The sequence below is a fragment of the Dermacentor albipictus genome, chromosome 5 (genome assembly GCF_038994185.2).
Source record: "Dermacentor albipictus isolate Rhodes 1998 colony chromosome 5, USDA_Dalb.pri_finalv2, whole genome shotgun sequence".
Lineage (NCBI taxonomy): Eukaryota > Metazoa > Arthropoda > Arachnida > Ixodida > Ixodidae > Dermacentor > Dermacentor albipictus.
Window position 1 is genome coordinate 28,775,808 of NC_091825.1, and position 23,584 is coordinate 28,799,391.

Here is a 23,584-nt window from a genome sequence, read left to right on the forward strand (position 1 = left end):
CTGAGTTTCTGGCCATTGTCATCTTGTAAAATTAGGTGATTTCATGCCTTCCAGTGCACGTAGGACAAGAAAATAGGCGTCTGAGTTAAGCTTGGAACAAAAAAGACGCACAAAGTTAGCGTACAAATATATACAGAGAAGCTAGAACGCGTAATTCTCACAAAATACGGCGAAATAAATTAAATCCACATGTCCCCGTTCCCACAAAGCGCGCCAGAACAGGAACCAGTACTGGGGCTTTATTCAACAAACAGGTGATTTGTGGCGTTCTGCTAAACCTAAAGCAACGAAAAAGGCTACTGGCCCACTGGATATTGAGAATGTTTGCAGAGCAGCTTTAAATGTGTGGTTCGGACACGTCTTCGTATTGTAAAGGCGTAAAAGCCCCAAATTTGAGAGAGCAATCTCTCTGGAATTGGCCAATATTTTTCGTAGAGCCACACTACCGGTTCCAGCTTTAGGCGCACGTTGTGTGAACGGGCACATGTGGATTTATTTCGCCATTACGCGTTGTAACTTCTCTGTATATAGTTGTACGCTAATTTGTGCGTACCCAGTGGTCAGCCACACAAGCTGGCTGCAAAATGGTTGGAGAGCCAGGCCGAGAAATAGGCAGAAAGGTAGTCCCCGAAAATTTCGTGAAGTCCCGAAAGCGTGCCAAGGAATTTAATAGTTTGAGCTCCCATAATACACAAGGAGTAAAAGAAGAGCGTTCATTTTTTATAGGGATTAAGAGATTATCTTACCACGTAGATTCGTTGAGGGTTCATGTTCAATATCTCAAGATAAAAATACCCAGTAAAGTTGCTTTTACCTTTATCGCCGACATCGATCACGTAATGAGCATCCAAGTAAAAAAGATCAATACCTCTCTCCAAGATGTGCAATTTGAATAGGCATTGGTTACAAGACGGATTATAGTAGATGCCTCTGAAGGAGGCATCGCCGATCGCGCCCCCAATTATAGGTCTGTAGGTGGAAAAAACAAAGCAGTGTTTGAATGGTGCCTCTAAAAGGCGAAATGAAACTGTTTTTACAGCCGCACATAAGCGTCAATAAATGAATAGAATATTTTTCCATGGCCAAATCTAGATACATACGATTATTGGAAAGCATCAGAAAAATAAAAATACTGATTAGGTTCAGGTGACACAAAGAGCAGACTTACGGTTCACCCGCTGACGAGCCATCAACTTCGCCAGCAATGACATTAAGAAGTAAATGTAGGTAGGCTATTCCCTGCAATATCGTACAATATTAAATAGGTCAAAAGTGAACACAGGAGCATAGACTCTTTCCGTACGAGCAGTAAGGTCGTTCTTTGATGGCGACTGCTAATGACATCCCACAGGAATCGTGATGGCGACAAATAGTCACCTAGCCTGTGCAAACTAATTACGGGCTACCACGTCGCGATCTCGCAGTCTGGCTATATCTGCTTTACCTTTATTCATCATCATCATCATCATCACCATCATCAATATCAGTCTGGTGACGCCCACTGCAGGGCAAAGGCCTCTCCCATTCTTCTACAACTACCCGGTCATATGCTAATTGTGCCCGTATTGCCCCTGCAAACTACTTAATCTCATCAGCTCACCTAACTTTCTCCCGCCCCCTGCTACGCTTCCCTTTCCTTAGAACCGTAACCTTAATGGTCCGTAACCGTAACCGGTCCGGTCCCTAACACGTAATGACCATCGCTTATCTTGCCTCCTCATTACATGTCCCGCCCATGCCCATTTCTCTTTCTTGATTTCAACTAAGATGTCATTAACTAGCGTTTGCTCCCTCACCCAATCTGCTCTTTTCCTATCCTTTAACGTTACACACATCATTCTTTCTTCCGTAGCTCGCTGCGTCGTCCTCAATTGGAGTAGAACCCTTTTCGTAGGCCTCCAGGTTTCTGCCTCGTACGTGAGTACTGGTAAGACACAGCTGTTATACACTTTTCTTTCGAATGATGATGGCAAGCTGCTGTTCATGGTTTGAGAATGCCTGCCAAACGCACCCCAGCCAATTCTTATTCTTCTGATTATTTTAGTTTCATATTACGGCTCCGCGGTCACAACCTGTCCTAAGTAGATGCATTCCCCTACCACTTCCAGTGCCTCACTATCTATCGTACACTGCTGTTCTCTTCCGAGACTGTTAAACATTACTTTAGTTTTCTGCAGATTAACTTTTAGACCCACCCTTCTGCTTTGTCTCTCCAGGTCAGTGATCATGCATTGAAATTTGTCCCCTGAGTTACTAAGCAAGGCAATATCATCAGCGAATCGCAAGTAACTAAGCTATTCTCCATTAACTCTTATCCCCAATTCTTCCCAATCAATGTCTCTGAATACCTTCTGTAAGCACGCTGTGAATAGCGTTGGAGAGGTCGTATCTTCCTGCCTGACGCCTTTCTTTATTGAGATTTTGTTGCTTACTTTATGGAGGACTACGGTGGCTGTGGAGGCGCCATATATATCTTTCAGTATCTTTACATACGGCTCGTCCGCACCTTAATCCTTAATGCCTCCATGACTCCTGAGGTTTAGACTGAATCAAACGCTTTCTCGTAATCAATGAAAGCGATATATAAAGGTTGGGTATATTACGCACATTTCTCTACCACCTGAGTGATAGTGTGAATATGGTCTATTGTTGAGTAGCCATTACGGAATCCTGTCTGGTCCTTTGGTTGACACAAGTTTAAGGTGTTCCTGATTCTATTTGCGATATCCTTAATAAATACTTTGTAGGCAACGGACAGTAAACTGATCGGTCTAGAATTTTTCATGTCTTTGGCGTCCCCTTTCTTATGGATTAGGATTATGTTAGCGTTCCTCCAAGATTCCAGTACGCTCGAATTCATGAGGCTTTGCGTATGCAGGGTGGCCAGTTTTTCGAGAACAATCTGCCCACCATCTTTCAACAAATCTGCTGTTACCTGATCCTCCCTACCAGCCTTAACCGTTTGCATAGCTCCCAAGGCTTTCTTTACTTCTTTCGGCGTCACTTGTGCGATTTCAAATTCCTCTAGAATATTATACCTTCCATTACTATTGTGAGTACCACTGGTACTTTATAAATCTCTATAGAACTCCTCAGCCTCTAAAACTATCTAATGCATATTAGTATTGATATTGCCGGCTTTGTCTCTTAGGGCGTACATCTGATTCTTGAATATTCCTAGTTTCTTCTTCGCTGCTTTTAGGCTTCCTCCGTTCCTGAGAGCATGTTCAATTCTATCCATATTATACTTCCTTATGTCAGCTGTCTTACGCTTGTTGACTAACTTCAAAAGTTCTGCCAGTTCTGTTCTATCTGTAGGTTTAGAAGCTTTCATGCATTGGTGTTTCTTGATCAGATCTTTCGTCTCCTGCGATAGCTTACTGGTTTCCTGTCTAACGGCGTTACCACCGACTTCCATTGCCCACTCCTTAATGATGCCCACAAGATTGTCGTTCATTGCTTCAACACGAAGGTCTTCTTCTTGACTTAAAGCTGAATACCTGTTCTGTAGCTTGATCTGGAATTGCTCCATTTTCCCTCTTACCGCTAACTCATTTATCGGTTTCTTATGTACCAGTTTCTTCCGTTCCCTTCTCAGGTCTAGGCTAATTCGAGTTCTTATCATCCTATAGTCACTGCAGCGCACCTTTCTGAGCACGCCCACATCTTGTATAATGCCAGGATTAGCGCAGAGTATGAAGTCTATTTCATTTGTAGTCTCGCCATTCGGGCTCCTCCACGTCCCCTTTCGGCTATTCCACTTGTGGAAGAAGGTATTGATTATCCGAATAATATTCTGTTCTGCAAACTTTACTAATAACTCTCTCCTGCTATTCCTAGACCCTATGCGACATTCCCCCTTTGACTTGTCTCCAGCTTGCTTCTTGCCTACCGTGGCATCGAAGTCACCCATCAGTACACTGTATTTTGTTTTGACTTCACCCATCGCCGATTCCATGCCATCATAGAAGCTTTTGACTTCCTGGACATCATAACTGGATGTAGCGGCGTAAACCTGTACGACCTTCAATTTGCACCTCTTATTAAGTTTCACAAGACCGGCCACCCTCTTGTTAATGCTATAGAATCCCTGTGTTACCAGCTATATCTTTATTAATCAAGCACCCGACTCCTAGTTCTCGTCTGTCTGCAAAGCCCCGGTAGCACAGGACGTGCCCGCTTTTTCTCTTTATTCTTACACCTTTATTAACTCCAATCTCTAATATTTCTCCTATGTAATCCAACTGAGGGGCTGCTCCCTACCACCTGGCCACGTTCATGTTCTTATAGTTATCACAGTCCTGAACAAGAATAAATAGAAGATCGCGCAGAACCTGTTGATTGATGAATGTCGATGGTAGTGCGATTAACATTGAAGTAGTGTGGGGACACAGAGCAGTGCGAACGCTCAAATGCATAGGCAGCCTACCTTCGCTCCTGCGCTTGGATGGATGTTGTAAGCGTCCCTTTTTAACGCGGCGGTGGGTTGCGCCGCCAAGCTTTTTCTATGACATTGCCTAATGTGCTACCTAGCTTAAAAAAGAAAATAAAAAAGAAGAAAAACAATATGAACTCCCACAAGCAATTTTCTGACCCACTATTGCAAACTTTGCTTTTCTACGTCTCCGTTTTGTATCGTTTCCGTAATTTTCGTCCAACAATCTTCCAGCTGCCTCCCAATAATCTCCATTGCCGACATGTTTACCTTTTCCCTGCTCACGCTGAACCCAAGGGCTTCAATGGGGTCAGTGGTGCCAGTAGTGGCAGTGTAGTGGTCAAAGCATCTCACGCATCTACATTTGCCTATTTTACAGCTTGTTTCCCGCTGCCATCTGCAGCAAGCAACAAACTGAAAAGCTTCGGGAGACAGTCCGGGAAATTTTGCCGCTCGTCTCGGTTGCGCTGGATCATCACGGCACATACGGACGACTGCCCCTTCTGCACATTGCCAGAGTCTGGACACGTGTGGTTCACTGGTGTATCTGGACACAGTGGCCTTGGCGCTGCAAGCATCACCAGACAGCTTAAAAGAAGCTACCCAGCAGGCGTGCATTACCGTGGCAGCAGTGCCAGTAGTGGCAGTGTAGTGGTCAAAGCATCTCACGCATCTACATTTGCCTATTTTGCAGCTTGTTTCCCGCTGCCATCTGCAGCAAGCAACATACTGCAAAGCTTCAAGAGACGGGGAACTTTCGCCGCTGCTCTCGGTTGCGCTGGATCATCTCAGCGCATAAGGACGACTGCCCTTTCTGCACATTGCCAGTGTCTGGACACGTGTGGTTCACTGGTGTATCTGGACACTGCTAACTTGGCGCTGTCAGCATCAGGGGACTGTGTAAAAGGAGCTATCAAGCAGTCGTGCATTACCCTCGCAGCAGTGGCACCGTAGTAGTCGACGCATCTCACGCATATGCATTTGGCTATTTTACAGCTTGTTTCCCGCTGCAATCCTCAGCAAGCATGATACTGCAATGCTTCAAGAGACGCGGAAATTTCGCCGCTGCTCCCCCTTGCGCTGGATCATCTCAGTGCATAGGGACGATTGCCCCTTTTGCGCATTGCCAGAGTCTGGACACGTGTGGTTCACTGGTGTATCTGGACACTGCGGACTTTGCGCTGTCAGCGTCACCGGACTGCTAAAAAGGAGCTATCCAGCAGGCGTGCATTACAGTGGCAGCAGTGGCAGCGTAGTAGTCAACGCATCTCGCGCATCTATACATTTGCCATTTTACAGCTTGTTTCCCGCTGCAATCTTCAGCAAGCAACATTCTGCAAAGCTTCAAGAGACAGTGCGGGAAATTTCGCCGCTGCTCTCGGTTGCGCTGAATCATCTCAGTGCATAGGGACGACTGCCCCTTTTGCGCATTGCCAGAGTCTGCACACGTGTGGTTCACTGGCGTATCTGGACACTGCGGACTTGGCGCTGTCAGCATCACCGGAGTGCTTAAAAGGAGCTATCCAGCAGGCGTGCATTACCGTGGCAGCAGTGGCAGCGTAGTAGTCGATGCATCTCACGCATATGCATTTGGCTATTTTACAGCTTGTTTCCCGCTGCAATCTTCAGCAAGCAACATACTGCAAAGCTTCAAGAGACAGTGCTGGAAATTTCGTCGCTGCTCTTGGTTGCGTTGGATCAACTTAGTTCATAGGGCCGACTGCCCCTTCTGCGCATTGCCAGTGCTGGACACGTGTGGTTCACTGGTGTATCTGGACACTGCGATCTTGGCGCTGTCAGCATCACGGGACTGTTTAAAAGGAAATATCCAGCAGGCGTGCATTACCGTGGCAGCAGTGACAGCGTAGTAGTCGCCGCATCTCACGCATCTACATCTGCCAATTTTACTGCTTGCTTCCCGCTGCAATCTTCAGCAAGCAACATACTGCAAGGCTTCAAGAGACAGTGCGGGAAATTTTGTCGCTGCTCTCGGTTACGCTGCATCATCTCAGGGCATAGGGACGACTGCCCCTTCTGCGCATTGCCAGAGTCTGCACACGTGTCGTTCACTGGTGTATCTGGACACTGCTAACTTGGCGCTGTCAGGATCACCGGACCGCTTAAACGGAGCTATCCAGCAGGCGTGCACTACCCTGGCAGCAGTGGCAGCGTAGTAGTCGATGCATCTCACGCATATGCATTTGGCTATTTTACGGCTTGTTTCCCGCTGCAATCTTCAGCAAGCAACATACTGCAAAGCTTCAAGAGACAGTGCTGGAAATTTCGTCGCTGCTCTCGGTTGCGCTGGATCAACTTAGTTCATAGGGCCGACTGCCCCTTCTGCGCATTGCCAGTGCTGGACACGTGTGGTTCACTGGTGTATCTGGACACTGCGATCTTGGCGCTGTCAGCATCACAGGACTGTTTAAAAGGAGCTACCCAGCAGGCGTGCATTACCGTGGCAGCAGTGGCAGCGTAGTAGTCAACGCATCTCGCGCATCTATACATTTGCCATTTTACAGCTTGTTTCCGGGTGCAATCTTCAGCAAGCAACATTCTGCAAAGCTTCAAGAGACAGTGCGGGAAATTTCGTCGCTGCTCTCGGTTGCGCTGGATCATCTCAGCGCATAGGGACGACTGCCCCGTATGCGTATTGCAAGTGTCTGGAGACGTGTGGTTCTTTGGTGTATCTGGACACTGCGGACTTGGCGCTGTCAGCATCACAGGACAGTTTAAAAGGAGCTATCCAGCAGGCATGCATTACCCTGGCAGCAGTGGCAGCGTAGTAGTCGACGCATCTAACGCATCTACATTTACCTATTTTACAGCTTGTTTCCCGCTGCAATCTTCAGCAAGCAACATACTGCAAAGCTTCAAGAGACAGTGCGGGAAATTTTGGCGCTGCTCTCGGTTGCGCTGGATCATCTTAGTTCATAGGGACGACTGCCCTTTCTGCGCATTGCCATTGTTTGGACACGTGTGGTTCACTGGTGTATCTGTACACTGCAGACTTGGCGCTGTCGGCATCACCGGAGTGCTTAAAAGGAGCTATCCAGAGGCGTGCATTACCTTGGCAGCAGTGACACCGTAGTAGTCGACGCATCTCAGGCATCTAAATCTGCCAATTTTACTGCTTGCTTCCCGCTGCAATCTTCAGCAAGCAACATACTGCAAGGCTTCAAGAGACAGTGCGGGAAATTTTGTCGCTGCTCTCGGTTACGCTGGATAATCGCAGCGCATAGGGACGACTGCCCCTTCTGCGCATTGCCAGTGTTTGGACACGTGTGGTTCACTGGTGTATCTGTACACTGCAGACTTGGCGCTGTCGGCATCACCGGAGTGCTTAAAAGGAGCTATCCAGAGGCGTGCATTACCTTGGCAGCAGTGACAGCGTAGTAGTCGACGCATCTCACGCATCTACATCTGCCAATTTTACTGCTTGCTTCCCGCTGCAATCTTCAGCAAGCAACATACTGCAAGGCTTCAAGAGAGAGTGCGGGAAATTTTGTCCCTGCTCTCGGTTACGCTGCATCATCTCAGCGCATAGGGACGACTGCCCATTCTGCGCATTGCCAGAGTCTGCACACGTGTCGTTCACTGGTGTATCTGCGCACTGCGAACTTGGCGCTGTCAGCATCACCGGACCGCTTAAACGGAGCTATCCAGCAGGCGTGCATTACCGTGGGAGCAGTGGCAGCGTAGTAGTCGACGCATCTCACGCATATGCATTTGGCTATTTTACAGCTTGTTTCCCGCTGCAATCTTCAGCAAGAAACATACTACAAAGCTTCAAGAGACCGTGCGGGAAATTTTGTAGCTGCTCTCCGTTGCGCTGGATAATCACAGCGCATAGGGACGACTGTCCCTTCTGCGCATTGCCAGTGTTCGGACACGTGTGGTTCACTGGTGTATCTGTACACTGCAGACTTGGCGCTGTCGGCATCACCGGAGTGCTTAAAAGGAGCTATCCAGAGGCGTGCATTACCTTGGCAGCAGTGACAGCGTAGTAGTCGACGCATCTCACGCATCTACATCTGCCAATTTTACTGCTTGCTTCCCGCTGCAATCTTCAGCAAGCAACATACTGCAAGGCTTCAAGAGAGAGTGCGGGAAATTTTGTCGCTGCTCTCGGTTACGCTGCATCATCTCAGCGCATAGGGACGACTGCCCATTCTGCGCATTGCCAGAGTCTGCACAAGTGTCGTTCACTGGTGTATCTGCGCACTGCGAACTTGGCGCTGTCAGCATCACCGGACCGCTTAAACGGAGCTATCCAGCAGGCGTGCATTACCGTGGCAGCAGTGGCAGCGTAGTAGTCGACGCATCTGACGCACCTACATTTGCCTATTTTACAGCTTGTTTCCCGCTGCAATCTTCAGCAAGGAACATACTGCAAAGCTTCAAGAGACGGGGAACTTTCGCCGCTCCTCTCGGTTGTGCTGGATCATCTCAGCGCCTAGGGACGACTGCCCTTTCTGCGCATTGCCAGTGTCTAGACACGTGTGGTTCACTGGTGTATCTGGACACTGCGGACTTGGCGCTGTCGGCATCACCGGACTGCTAAAAAGAAGCTATCCAGCAGGCGTGCCTTACAGTGGCAGCAGTGGCAGCGTAGTTGTCGACGCATCTCACGCATCTACATATGCCTATTTTACAGCTTGTGTCCCGCTGCAATCTTCAGCGAGCGATATACTGCAAAGCTTCAAGAGACAGTGCTGGAAATTTCGTCGCAGCTCTCGGTTGCGCTGGATCATCTCATTGCATAGGGACGACTGCCCATTCTGCGCATTGCCAGTATCTGGACACGTGTGGTTCACTGGTTTATCTGGACACTGCGGACTTGGCGCTGTCAGCATCACCGGACTGCTTAAAAGGAGCTATTCAGCAGGCGTGCATTACCGTGCCAGCAGTGACAGCGTAGTAGCCGACGCATCTCACGCACCTACATTTGCCTATTTTACAGCTTGTTTCCCGCTGCAATCTTCAGGAAGCAACATACTGCAATGTTTCAAGAGACGGGGAAATTTCGCCGCTGCTCTCCGTTGCGCTGGATCATCTCAGCGCATAGGGAGGACTGCCCCTTCTGCGCTTTGCCGGGGTTTGACATGTGTGGTTCACTGGTGTATCTGGACACTGCGGACTTGGCGTTGTCAGCATCACCGGTCTGCTAAAAAGGAGCTATCCAGCAGGCGTGCATTACCGTGGCAGCAGTGGCAGCCTAGTAGTCGACGCATCTCACGCATCTACATTTGCCTAATTTACAGCTTGTTTCCCGCTGCAATCTTCAGCAAGCAACATACTGCAAAGCTTCAAGAGACAGTGCGGGAAATTTCGCTGCTGCTCTTGGTTGCGCTGGATCATCTCAGCACATAGGGACGACTGCCCTTTCTGCGCATTGCCAGTATCTGGAGACGTGTGGTTCACTGGTGTATCTGGACACTGCGGACTTTGCGCTGTCAGCATCATCGGACTGCTGGACTGCTAAGAAGGAGGTATCCAGCAGGCGTGCATTACAGTGGCAGCAGTGACAGCGTAGTAGTCGACGCATCTCACGCATCTACATTGGCCTATTTTACAGCTTGTTTCCCGCTGCAAGCTTCAGCTAGCAACATTCTGCAAAACTTCAAGAGATATTGCTGGAAATTTCGTCGCTGCTCTCGGTTGCGCTGGATCATCTCAGTTCACAGGGACGACTGCCCATTCTGCGCATTGCCAGTGTTTGGACACGTGTGGCTCACTGGTGTATCTGGACACTGCGAACTTGGTGCTGTCAGCATCACGGAACTGTTTAAAAGGAGCTATCCAGCAGACATGCATTACCCTGGCAGCAGTGGCAGCGTAGTAGTCGACGCATCTCACGCATCTACGTTTACCTATTTTACAGCTTGTTTCCCGCTGCAATCTTCCGCAAGCAACATGCTGCAAACCTTCAAGAGAAGGTGCGCGAAATTTCATCGCAGCAATCGGTGTCGCTGGATCATCACAGCGCATAGGGACGACTGCCCCTTCTGCGCATTGCCAGTATCTGGATACGTGTGGTTCACTGGTTTATCTGGACACTGCGGACTTTGCGCTGTCAGCATCATCGGACTGCTAAGAAGGAGCTATCCAGCAGGCGTGCATTACAGTAGCAGCAGTGGCAGCGTAGTAGCCGACGCATCTCACGCGTCTACATTTGCCTATTTTACAGCTTGTTTCCCGCTGCAATCTTCACCAAGCAACATTCTGCAAAGCTTCCACAGACGGGGAAATTTCGCCGCTGCTCTCGGTTGCGCTGGATCATCTCAGCGCATAGTTACGACTGCCCTTTCTGTGCATTGCCAGTATCTGGAGACGTGTGGTTCACTGGTGTATCTGGACACTGCGGACTTGGCGCTGTCAGCATCACCGGAGTGCTTGAAATTAGCTAAACAGAAAGCGTACATTACCGTGGAAGTGACAGCGTAGTAGTCGACGCATCTCACGCATCTACATTTGCCCATTTTACAGCGTGCTTTCCGCTGCAATCTTCAACAAGCAACATACTGCAAAGCTTCAAGAAACTGTGCGAGAAATTTTGTCGCTGCTCTCGGTTGCGCTGGATCATCTCAGCGCATAGGGGCGACTGCCCCTTCTGCGCATTGCAAGTATCTGGAGACGTTTGGTTCACTGGTGTATCTGGACACTGCGGGCTTGGCGCTGTCAGCATCACCGGAGTGCTTAAAAGGAGTTATCCAGCAGGCGTGCATTACCGTGGCAGCAGTGGCAGCGTAGTAGTCGACGCATCTCACGCATCCACATTTGCCCATTTTACAGCTTGCTTCCCGCTGCAATCTTCAGCAAGCAACATACTGCAAAGCTTCAAGAGATTGTGCAGGAAATTTTGTCGCTGCTCTCGGTTGCGCTGGATCATCTCAGCGCATAGGGACGACTGCCCCTTCTGCGCATTGCCAGATTCTGGACACGTGTGGTTCACTGGTGTATCTGGACACTGCGGACTTGGCGTTGTCAGCATCACCGGTCTGCTAAAAAGGAGCTATGCAGCAGGTGTGCATTGCCGTGGCAGCAGTGGCAGCGTAGTAGTCGACGCATCTCACGCATCTACATTGGCCTATTTTACAGCTTGTTTCCCGCTGCAATCTTCAGCAAGCAACATACTGCAAAGCTTCAAGAGACAGTGCGGGAAATTTCGCTGCTGCTCTTGGTTGCGCTGGATCATCTCAGCACATAGGGACGACTGCCCTTTCTGTGCATTGCCAGTATCTGGAGACGTGTGCTTCACTGGTGTATCTGGACACTGCGGACGTTGCGCTGTCAACATCACCGGACTGCTAAAAAGGAGGTATCCAGCATGCGTGCATTACAGTGGCAGCAGTGGCAGCGTAGTAGTTGACGCATCTCACGCATCTACATTTGCCTATTTTACAGCTTGTTTCCCGCTGCAATCTTCAGCAAGCAACATACTGCAAAGCTTCAAGAGATTGTGCGGGAAATTTTGTCGCTGCTCTCGGTTGCGCTGGATCATCTCAGCGCATAGGGACGACTGCCCCTTCTGCGCATTGCCAGATTCTGGACACGTGTGGTTCACTGGTTTATCTGGACACTGCGGACTTTGCGCTGTCAGCATCATCGGACTGCTAAGAAGGAGGTATCCAGCAGGCGTGCATTACAGTGGCAGCAGTGGCAGCGTAGTAGTCGACGCATCTCACGCATCTACATTTGCCTATTTTACAGCTTGTTTCCCGCTGCAATCTTCAGCAAGCAACATACTGCAAAGCTTCAAGAGACAGTGCGGGAAATTTCGCTGCTGCTCTTGGTTGCGCTGGATCATCTCAGCACATAGGGACGACTGCCCTTTCTGCGCATTGCCAGTATCTGGAGACGTGTGGTTCACTGGTGTATCAGGACACTGCGGACTTTGCGCTGTCAGCATCGTCGGACTGCTGGACTGCTAAGAAGGAGGTATCTAGCAGGCGTGTATTACAGTGGCAGCAGTGGCAGCGTAGTAGTCGACGCATCTCACGCATCTACATTGGCCTATTTTACAGCTTGTTTCGCGCTGCAAGCTTCAGCTAGCAACATTCTGCAAAGCTTCAAGAGATATTGCTGGAAATTTTGTCGCTGCTCTCGGTTGCGCTGGATCATCTCAGTTCACAGGGACGACTGCCCATTCTGCGCATTGCCAGTGTTTGGACACGTGTGGCTCACTGGTGTATCTGGACACTGCGAACTTGGTGCTGTCAGCATCACGGGACTGTTTAAAAGGAGCTATCCAGCAGACATGCATTACCCTGGCAGCAGTGGCAGCGTAGTAGTCGACGCATCTCACGCATCTACATTTACCTATTTTACAGCTTGTTTCCCGCTGCAATCTTCCGCAAGCAACATACTGCAAAGCTTCAAGAGAGAGTGCGGGAAATTTCGCTGCTGCTCTTGGTTGCGCTGGATCATCTCAGCACATAGGGACGACTGCCCTTTCTGCGCATTGCCAGTATCTGGAGACGTGTGGTTCACTGGTGTATCTGGACACTGCGGACTTTGCGCTGTCAGCATCATCGGACTGCTGGACTGCTAAGAAGGAGGTATCCAGCGGGCGTGCATTACAGTGGCAGCAGTGACAGCGTAATAGTCGACGCATCTCACGCATCTACATTGGCCTATTTTACAGCTTGTTTCCCGCTGCAAGCTTCAGCTAGCAACATTCTGCAAAACTTCAAGAGATATTGCTGGAAATTTCGTCGCTGCTCTCGGTTGCGCTGGACCATCTCAGTTCACAGGGACGACTGCCCATTCTGCGCATTGCCAGTGTTTGGACACGTGTGGCTCACTGGTGTATCTGGACACTGCAAACTTGGTGCTGTCAGCATCACGGAACTGTTTAAAAGGAGCTATCCAGCAGACATGCATTACCCTGGCAGCAGTGGCAGCGTAGTAGTCGACGCATCTCACGCATCTACGTTTACCTATTTTACATCTTGTTTCCCGCTGCAATCTTCCGCAAGCAACATGCTGCAAACCTTCAAGAGAAGGTGCGCGAAATTTCATCGCAGCAATCGGTGTCGATGGATCATCACAGCGCATAGGGACGACTGCCCCTTCTGCGCATTGCCAGTATCTGGATACGTGTGGTTCACTGGTTTATCTGGACACTGCGGACTTTGCGCTGTCAGCATCATCGGACTGCTAAGAAGGAGCTATCCAGCAGGCGTGCATTACAGTAGCAGCAGTGGCAGCGTAGGAGCCGACGCATCTCACGCGTCTACATTTGCCTATTTTACAGCTTGTTTCCCGCTGCAATCTTCACCAAGCAACATTCTGCAAAGCTTCCACAGACGGGGAAATTTCGCCGCTGCTCTCGGTTGCGCTGGATCATCTCAGCGCATAGTTACAACTGCCCTCTCTGTGCATTGCCAGTATCTGGAGACGTGTGGTTCACTGGTGTATCTGGACACTGCGGACTTGGCGCTGTCAGCATCACCGGAGTGCTTGAAATTAGCTAAACAGAAAGCGTACATTACCGTGGAAGTGACAGCGTAGTAGTCGACGCATCTCACGCATCTACATTTGCCCATTTTACAGCGTGCTTCCCGCTGCAATCTTCAACAAGCAACATACTGCAAATCTTCAAGAAACTGTGCGAGAAATTTTTTCGCTGCTCTCGGTTGCGCTGGATCATCTCAGCGCATAGGGGAGACTGCCCCTTCTGCGCATTGCAAGTATCTGGAGACGTTTGGTTCACTGGTGTATCTGGACACTGCGGGCTTGGCGCTGTCAGCATCACCGGAGTGCTTAAAAGGAGCTATCCAGCAGGCGTGCATTACCGTGGCAGCAGTGGCAGCGTAGTAGTCGACGCATCTCACGCATCCACATTTGCCCATTTTACAGCTTGCTTCCCGCTGCAATCTTCAGCAAGCAACATACTGCAAAGCTTCAAGAGATTGTGCAGGAAATTTTGTCGCTGCTCTCGGTTGCGCTGGATCATCTCAACGCATAGGGACGACTGCCCCTTCTGCGCATTGCCAGAGTCCGGACACGTGTGGTTCACTGGTGTATCTGGACACTGCGGACTTTGCGCTGTCAGCATCATCGGACTGCTAAGAAGGAGGTATCCAGCAGGCGTGCATTACAGTGGCAGCAGTTGCAGCGTAGTAGTCGACGCATCTCACGCATCTACATTTGCCTATTTTACAGCTTGTTTCCCGCTGCAATCTTCAGCAAGCAACATACTGCAAAGCATCAAGAGACAGTGCGGGAAATTTCGCTGCTGCTCTTGGTTGCGCTGGATCATCTCAGCACATAGGGACGACTGCCCTTTCTGCGCATTGCCAGTATCTGGAGACGTGTGGTTCACTGGTGTATCTGGACACTGCGGACTTTGCGCTGTCAGCATCACCGGAGTGCTTAAAAGGAGCTATCCAGCAGGCGTGCATTACCGTGGCAGCAGTGGCAGCGTAGTAGTCGACGCATCTCACGCATCCACATTTGCCCATTTTACAGCTTGCTTCCCGCTGCAATCTTCAGCAAGCAACATACTGCAAAGCTTCAAGAGATTGTGCGGGAAATTTTGTCGCTGCTCTCGGTTGCGCTAGATCATCTCAGCGCATAGGGACGACTGCCCCTTCTGCGCATTGCCAGAGTCTGGACACGTGTGGTTCACTGGTGTATCTGGACACTGCGGACTTTGCGCTGTCAGCATCATCGGACTGCTAAGAAGGAGGTATCCAGCAGGCGTGCATTACAGTGGCAGCAGTGGCAGCGTAGTAGTCGACGCATCTCACGCATCTACATTGGCCTATTTTACAGCTTGTTTCCCGCTGCAAGCTTCAGCTAGCAACATTCTGCAAAGTTTCAAGAGATATTGCTGGAAATTTCGTCGCTGCTTTCGGTTGCGCTGGATCATCTCAGTTCACAGGGACGACTGCCCATTCTGCGCATTGCCAGTGTTTGGACACGTGTGGCTCACTGGTGTATCTGGACACTGCGAACTTGGTGCTGTCAGCATCACAGGACTGTTTAAAAGGAGCTATCCAGCAGACATGCATTACCCTGGCAGCAGTGGCAGCGTAGTAGTCGACGCATCTCACGCATCTACATTTACCTATTTTACAGCTTGTTTTCCGCTGCAATCTTCCGCATGCAACATGCTGCAAACCTTCAAGAGAAGGTGCGCGAAATTTCATCGCAGCAATCGGTGTCGCTGGATCATCACAGCGCATAGGGACGACTGCCCCTTCTGCGCATTGCCAGTGTCTGGATAGGTGTGGTTCACTGGTTTATCTGGACACTGCGGACTTGGCGCTTTCAGCATCACCGGACTGCTTAAAAGGAGCTATCCAGCAGGCGTGCAATACCGTGGCAGCAGTGACAGCGTAGTAGCCGACGCATCTCACGCATCTACATTTGCCTATTCTACAGCTTGTTTCCCGCTGCAATCTTCAGGAAGCAACATACTGAAATGCTACAAGAGACGGGGAAATTTCGCCGCTGCTCTCCGTTGCGCTGGATCATCTCAGCGCATAGGGACGACTGCCCCTTCTGCGCTTTGCCGGGGTTTGACATGTGTGGTTCACTGGTGTATCTGGACACTGCGGACTTGGCGTTGTCAGCATCACCGGTCTGCTAAAAAGGAGCTATGCAGCAGGCGTGCATTGCCGTGGCAGCAGTGGCAGCGTAGTAGTCGACGCATCTCACGCATCTACATTTGCCTATTTTACAGCTTGTTTCCCGCTGCAATCTTCAGCAAGCAACATACTGCAAAGCTTCAAGAGACAGTGCGGGAAATTTCGCTGCTGCTCTTGGTTGCGCTGGATCATCTCAGCACATAGGGACGACTGCCCTTTCTGTGCATTGCCAGTATCTGGAGACGTGTGGTTCACTGGTGTATCTGGACACTGCGGACGTTGCGCTGTCAGCATCACCGGACTGCTAAAAAGGAGGTATCCGGCAGGCGTGCATTACAGTGGCAGCAGTGGCAGCGTAGTAGTCGACGCATCTCACGCATCTACATTTGCCTATTTTACAGCTTGTTTCCCGCTGCAATTTTCAGCAAGCAACGTACTGCAAAGCTTCAAGAGATTGTGCGGGAAATTTTGTCGCTGCTCTCGGTTGCGCTGGATCATCTCAGCGCATAGGGACGACTGCCCCTTCTGCGCATTGCCAGATTCTGGACACGTGTGGTTCACTGGTGTATCTGGACACTGCGGACTTTGCGCTGTCAGCATCATCGGACTGCTAAGAAGGAGGTATCCAGCAGGCGTGCATTACAGTGGCAGCAGTGGCAGCGTAGTAGTCGACGCATCTCACGCATCTACATTTGCCTATTTTACAGCTTGTTTCCCGCTGCAATCTTCAGCAAGCAACATACTGCAAAGCTTCAAGAGACAGTGCGGGAAATTTCGCTGCTGCTCTTGGTTGCGCTGGATCATCTCAGCACATAGGCACGACTGCCCTTTCTGCGCATTGCCAGTATCTGGAGACGTGTGGTTCACTGGTGTATCATGACATTGCGGACTTTGCGCTGTCAGCATCGTCGGACTGCTGGACTGCTAAGAAGGAGGTATCCAGCAGGCGTGCATTACAGTGGCAGCAGTGGCAGCGTAGTAGTCGACGCATCTCACGCATCTACATTGGCCTATTTTACAGCTTGTTTCGCGCTGCAAGCTTCAGCTAGCAACATTCTGCAAAGCTTCAAGAGATATTGCTGGAAATTTCGTCGCTGCTCTCGGTTGCGTTGGATCATCTCAGTTCACAGGGACGACTGCCCATTCTGCGCATTGCCAGTGTTTGGACACGTGTGGCTCACTGGTGTATCTGGACACTGCGAACTTGGTGCTGTCAGCATCACGGGACTGTTTAAAAGGAGCTATCCAGCAGACATGCATTACCCTGGCAGCAGTGGCAGCGTAGTAGTCGACGCATCTCACGCATCTACATTTACCTATTTTACAGCTTGTTTCCCGCTGCAATCTTCCGCAAGCAACATACTGCAAACCTTCAAGAGAAGGTGCGGGAAATTTCATCGCTGCAATCGGTGTCGCTGGATCATCACAGCGCATAGGGACGACTGCCCCTTCTGCGCATTGCCAGTATCTGGACACGTGTGGTTCACTGGTTTATCTGGACACTGCGGACTTGGCGCTGTCAGCATCACCGGACTGCTTAAGAGGAGCTATCCAGCAGGCGTGCATTACCGTGGCAGCAGTGACAGCGTAGTAGCCGACGCATCTCACGCATCTACATTTGCCTATTTTACAGCATGTTTCCCACTGCAATCTTCAGCAAGCAACATACTGCAAAGCTTCAAGAGACAGTGCGGGAAATTACGCTGCTGCTCTTCGTTGCGCTGGATCATCTCAGCACATAGGGACGACTACCCTTTCTGCGCATTGCCAGTATCTGGAGACGTGTGGTTCACTGGTGTATCTGGACACTGCGGACTTTGCGCTGTCAGCATCATCGGACTGCTGGACTGCTAAGAAGGAGGTATCTGTGACGTCATCCTGATACGCACTGTGTGTGTGCCTGAGCCACAGACACGCGCTAAGATAAGCGCTATGCTTTCATTTGTTTGAACCAGTTCTCACACAAGTCATGTGACCATTCTGTCTGTATATATTTCATGACGGTACATTAAAAGGGGATCATTCTTGGTCATGGGACGAGCGTCTGTCTGACTGTCTGACATGGTGTCAGAAGTGGCTATCTCAAAGCTGGCTACGATGTAGCGCTGCAGCAGCCCGTCAAGAAGCGAACGAGCGCCTGCTTCCACAAGAGCAAGTCCTCCCGGTGACAATCGTCAAGCAACGCTTCAGCATGGCAGGAATCAAGCCTCCTAGGCCTTTCGACTTCCAGAACGCTGCGGACTGGCCCGCCTGGATGGACGAATTCGACGACTACAGATTCGCATCCGGACTACATGAGAAACCAGACGAAGTACAAGTAAGGACTCTTCTCTATATAATGGGCAGAAAGTCACGGGAGATTCTTCGGTCGCTAAACGTCAAAGACGAAGAAATGGAGGATTTCGACCTCGTAAAGTCAAAATTTAAGGGCTATTTCATCCATACCAAGAACACAGTCTACGAGAGTGCTCGCTTCAAACTACGCCGCCAACAGCTGGGGGAAACAGTAGACCAGTTTGCAACCGAGCTTAACAGGCTAGCAGACAGATGCGAGTTCAAAGAAATGGAGGAACGCCTAATAAGAGACCGCTTCGTAGTAGGACTACGAGACCACCTTCTCTCGGAAGAGCTACAGATGGATCCTAATCTCACGCTGAGCACCGCTTTGGCAAAAGCGCGTACAAGCGAAACGGTGAAGAAACAGCAAGCCGAGCTAAAAGAGCACGAGGGCACTATCCCAGAAGCTTGCGTCGCCGCAGTAAAGCCAGAGAAAACCCCTGGAAAGAGCAAAAAGTTTACACGCGGTCACAAGCCAGCTTATCGTGAAAAGTCCTGCAGTTTCTGCGCCGGACCATTTCATCCGAGAAACAGTTGTCCAGCGAAACAAGAAAGATGCAGGTTTTGCCGAACGTTGGGCCACTTCGAAAAGGTGTGCCGAAAAAAGAGACGAGCAGACGGGAATCTTGACGACATTGCCGAAGCTGATAAATTTCTTGGCACGGTCGAGCGATCTGCGAACACACCATCTGAGCACTTCGTCACGGTACTGATAAACGATCATAAGCTCCGCATGAAAGTAGACACAGGAGCCGAGGTGACAGTCGTCGGGCAAAATTTTCCTTTACTTCCGCGTTCTCTGGACAAAGCAGGTGATCTTAAAGGACCGAACAGTGCAAGCATTCGTACGATAGGAAAGTTTGACGCTGAAGTAGCTTGGAAAGACAACCGTTCGAAGCAGACCATCTACGTCGTGCATAACTTGCGCACACCCTTGTTGGGACTACCAGCTATCAAAGCCCTTGGAATCGTTCGCTTCCTAGATGACTTAGCAACTGCTGACGACATCGTAAGCAGGTATCCTAAGGTATTCCAAGGCACGGGTTCCATATCTGGAGAACATACCATACGTCTCGTTCCGAATGCAACACCGTTCGCTCTGTCTACACCCAGACGGATTCCTATTCCCATGAAGGAAAAAGTCAAGCAAGAACTGGACACGCTAGAGAGAGAAGGAATGATACAAAAGGTCGAGGAACCGACAGAATGGTGCGCTCCTATTGTACCCGTAATGAAGCCGTCTGGAGCAGTAAGGATATGCGTCGACTTAACTCAATTGAACCAATTTGTCAGACGCGAGCGTCATCAGCTACCAACGGTAGAGCAAGTAATGGGAAGCTTCCAGGAAGCGAAGGTCTTTTCTAAACTGGACGCGAATTCTGGATTCTACCAGATAAAACTTTCCGAGGAGTGTCAAAAGCTCACTACATTTATAACTCCGTATGGGCGGTACTGCTACCGCAGGTTGCCGTTCGGGATCACATCCGCACCAGAAATTTTTCAAAGAAAGTTCTCGCAGGTCATCGAAGGCCTAGACGGCGTACTGAACTACATGGACGACATTCTGGTGTACGGCAAGAACAAAATGGAACATGACAATCGCCTTCGTAACGTGCTCGACCGACTGGAACAAACAGGAGTAACCCTTAACAAGGAAAAATGTTGTTTCGCTGTTGACCAAGTAGCATTTCTGGGCATGATCTTTGACGCCAATGGTGTGCGCCCAGATCCTGAGAAGATCAGAGCAATCAAGGAGTTGCCTCGACCCCAAAACGTCGCTGAGGTTCGTTCCTTATTAGGCATGATGAACCACCTCGCAAGGTTTCTTCCTGATGCTGCGTCTATATCTGCGCCTTTACGCAGCCTCCTCAACAAAGACAGCGACTGGTGTTGGGGAACTCAACAAGAGGAAGCTTTTGAGAAGATCAAGACTACTCTCAGCTCTAACAGATGCCTGGCAAGGTACAACCCCTTGTATTCAACAATCGTTTCGGCGGACGCGTCTTCGCAAGGACTTGGCGCTGTACTGCTCCAGGATCAGCCATCTGGCGAAAGACGTCCAATAGCATATGCCTCCAGATCGCTCACAAAAACAGAGCAGAGGTATTCACAAATAGAGAAGGAAGCGTTGGCTTTGACCTGGGCAGCAGAACGCTTCGACGAATTTCTGAGAGGCCTCACGTTTTTATTTGAGACAGACCACAAGCTCCTCCTTCCGATACTGGGTCGCGACCCTCTCGATTCTCTTCCACCAAGAATCCAAAGGTTCAGAATGCGTCTTATGCGGTACTCGTTCACGCTCACACACGTCCCTGGTAAAACCATCGCTACAGCGGACACTCTTTCTCGAGCCAGAGGGATGAACACGAGACTGTCTATCGGGGAATTATCTGAAGCTGACGTCTCGGCTCACGTGGATGGAGTCGTACTATATGCGCTCTCAGATGACATGCTCGATTGCATACGCTCAGAGCAGGCAACGGATCCCGAGTGCGCATCGTTGCTCGAAGCTTGCATGCAAGGTTGGCCCGCAAAGGATCGGCTACCGCAAGTTCTCAAACCATTCTGGGCGCATCGTGGCAACATCACGGTTTGCAAGCAGTTGCTTCTAAAGGACGCCAGACTAGTAATCCCAAGATCTATGCGGAAAGAAATGCTTCAGAGAATCCACGAAGCGCATCAAGGTATTGCCCGCTGCCGCGCAAACGCCAAGGAATCAGTCTGGTGGCCGGGAATTAGCCAGGAAATTGCAACAACGGTGGCCAACTGCCAAATTTGTGCTGCAGAGCGCACCCAATTTTCCGAACCGATGATCCCATCTGAAACAACGGAGCTTCCATGGGAGAAAGTCGGAATTGATTTGTTTGAAATGAAAGGAGCTGTCTATCTTGTTGTTGTTGACTACCATTCCAGGTATCCTGAGCTGGCCCTACTGGATCAAGGAACATCGTCACAGGTGGTCATTCAGCACCTGAAAAGCATCTTCGCTAGGCATGGGATACCGAAAACGGTAATATCGGACAACGGACCACAGTTCGTCTCATCTGCTTTCATTGATTTTGAAAGAAAATACGGCTTCAAGCATGTCACAACGAGCCCTCGTTACCCACAAGCTAACGGGGAAGCTGAGCGCATGGTAGGGACTCTCAAAAGACTACTGAAGAAAGCGCAGGACCCATACATTGCCTTGCTGAATTATAGAAACACACCGGGCCCAACCAGCTATAGCCCAGCGCAACTGCTAATGAGCCGCCGCTTACGCTCACGAGTGCCATGCATGCCATCCGCTTTAAAACCGCGAGTGGTAACCATTTCTTGGAAAAAGCAGGACGAAAAATGCAGACAGAAACAAAAGATATATTTTCACAGACGTCATGCTGCGAGACTTCTTCCCAGTTTATCCGCAGGCAACCAAGTATGGCTGAGAGACAAATGCGCCGAGGGCACAGTCCTTCGTCCTTCCTCAACACCAAGATCCTACTGGGTCCAGACTGCAGGGGGCACCGTACGCAGAAACAGATGCCATCTGTTCCTGCTCCCAAGCGGAGGAGAAACCAGTCCCGTCCCGGCCGAACAGCCTCAACAAAGCAGCCTGCCAACGGACACGACTGACAACGCGGACATCGTGGCTAAGCAATCGTGCGACACCCAGGGCACCCTTCCACCGAACGAAACTTCGAGACCCGAGCAAAGAACTACGCGATACGGTCGCGTCGTACGAGCGCCGAAAAGACTCGGCATTGATGACTGATTTGCAAAGTGCTTTCTTTTCTTGGTAGGCACACAGTGCTTGTAAAACGGGGAAGATGTGACGTCATCCTGATACGCACTGTGTGTGTGCCTGAGCCACAGACACGCGCTAAGATAAGCGCTATGCTTTCATTTCTTTGAACCAGTTCTCACACAAGTCATGTGACCATTCTGTCTGTATATATTTCATGACGGTACATTAAAAGGGGATCATTCTTGGTCATGGGACGACGAGCGTCTGTCTGACTGTCTGACAGTATCCAGCAGGCGTGCATTACAGTGGCAGCAGTGGCAGCGTAGTAGTCGACGCATCTCACGCATCTACATTGGCCTATTTTACAGCTTGTTTCCCGCTGCAAGCTTCAGCTAGCAACATTCTGCAAAGCTTCAAGAGATATTGCTGGAAATTTCGTCGCTGCTCTCGGTTGCGCTGGATCATCTCAGTTCACAGGGACGACTGCCCATTCTGCGCATTGCCAGTGTTTGGACACGTGTGGCTCACTGGTGTATCTGCACACTGCGAACTTGGTGCTGTCAGCATCACGGGACTGTTTAAAAGGAGCTATCCAGCAGACATGCATTACCCTGGCAGCAGTGGCAGCGTAGTAGTCGACGCATCTCACGCATCTACATTTACCTATTTTACAGCTTGTTTCCTGCTGCAATCTTCCGCAAGCAACATGCTGCAAACCTTCAAGAGAAGGTGCGCGAAATTTCATCGCAGCAATCGGTGTCGCTGGATCATCACAGCGCATAGGGACGACTGCCCCTTCTGCGCATTGCCAGTATCTGGATACGTGTGGTTCACTGGTTTATCTGGACACTGCGGACTTGGCGCTGTCAGCATCACCGGACTGCTTGAAAGGAGCTATCCAGCAGGCGTGCAATACCGTGGCAGCAGTGACAGCGTAGTAGCCGACGCATCTCACGCATCTACATTTGCCTATTTTACAGCTTGTTTCCCGCTGCAATCTTCAGGAAGCAACATACTGCAGTGCTTCAAGAGACGGGGAAATTTCGCCGCTGCTCTCCGTTGCGCTGGATCATCTCAGCGCATAGGGACGACTGCCCCTTCTGCGCTTTGCCGGGGTTTGACATGTGTGGTTCACTGGTGTATCTGGACACTGCGGACTTGGCGTTGTCAGCATCACCGGTCTGCTAAAAAGGAGCTATCCAGCAGGCGTGCATTACCGTGGCAGCAGTGGCAGCGTAGTAGTCGACGCATCTCACGCATCTACATTTGCCTATTTTACAGCTTGTTTCCCGTTGCAATCTTCAGCAAGCAACATACTGCAAAGCTTCAAGAGACAGTGCGGGAAATTTCGCTGCTGCTCTTGGTTGCGCTGGATCATCTCAGCACATACGGACGACTGCCCTTTCTGTGCATTGCCAGTATCTGGAGACGTGTGGTTCACTGGTGTATCTGGACACTGCGGACTTTGCGCTGTCAGCATCACCGGAC

General features: G+C 50.1%; 1 protein-coding gene across 3 annotated transcripts in view; it reads right to left on the reverse strand.

Annotated features, from left to right (window-relative positions):
- Nucleotides 1-23,584, reverse strand: part of LOC139060411 (uncharacterized) — a 341,522-nt gene that overhangs the window by 20,553 nt on the left and 297,385 nt on the right. Inside the window, exon 8 of one of the 3 annotated variants that reach the window (XR_011514794.1) lies at nt 1,169-1,239. The exons of 1 other annotated variant lie outside the window; for it this stretch is intronic. Coding sequence is in view for 1 of the 2 variants with exons in the window: in XM_070539520.1 (XP_070395621.1) it covers nt 747-969 (223 nt within the window). In the remaining variant the exon portion in view is untranslated. Of the gene's footprint in view, nt 1-746; nt 970-1,168; nt 1,240-23,584 lie in introns of all 3 variants that reach the window. One more of the 3 variants, XM_070539520.1, reaches the window with a different exon arrangement.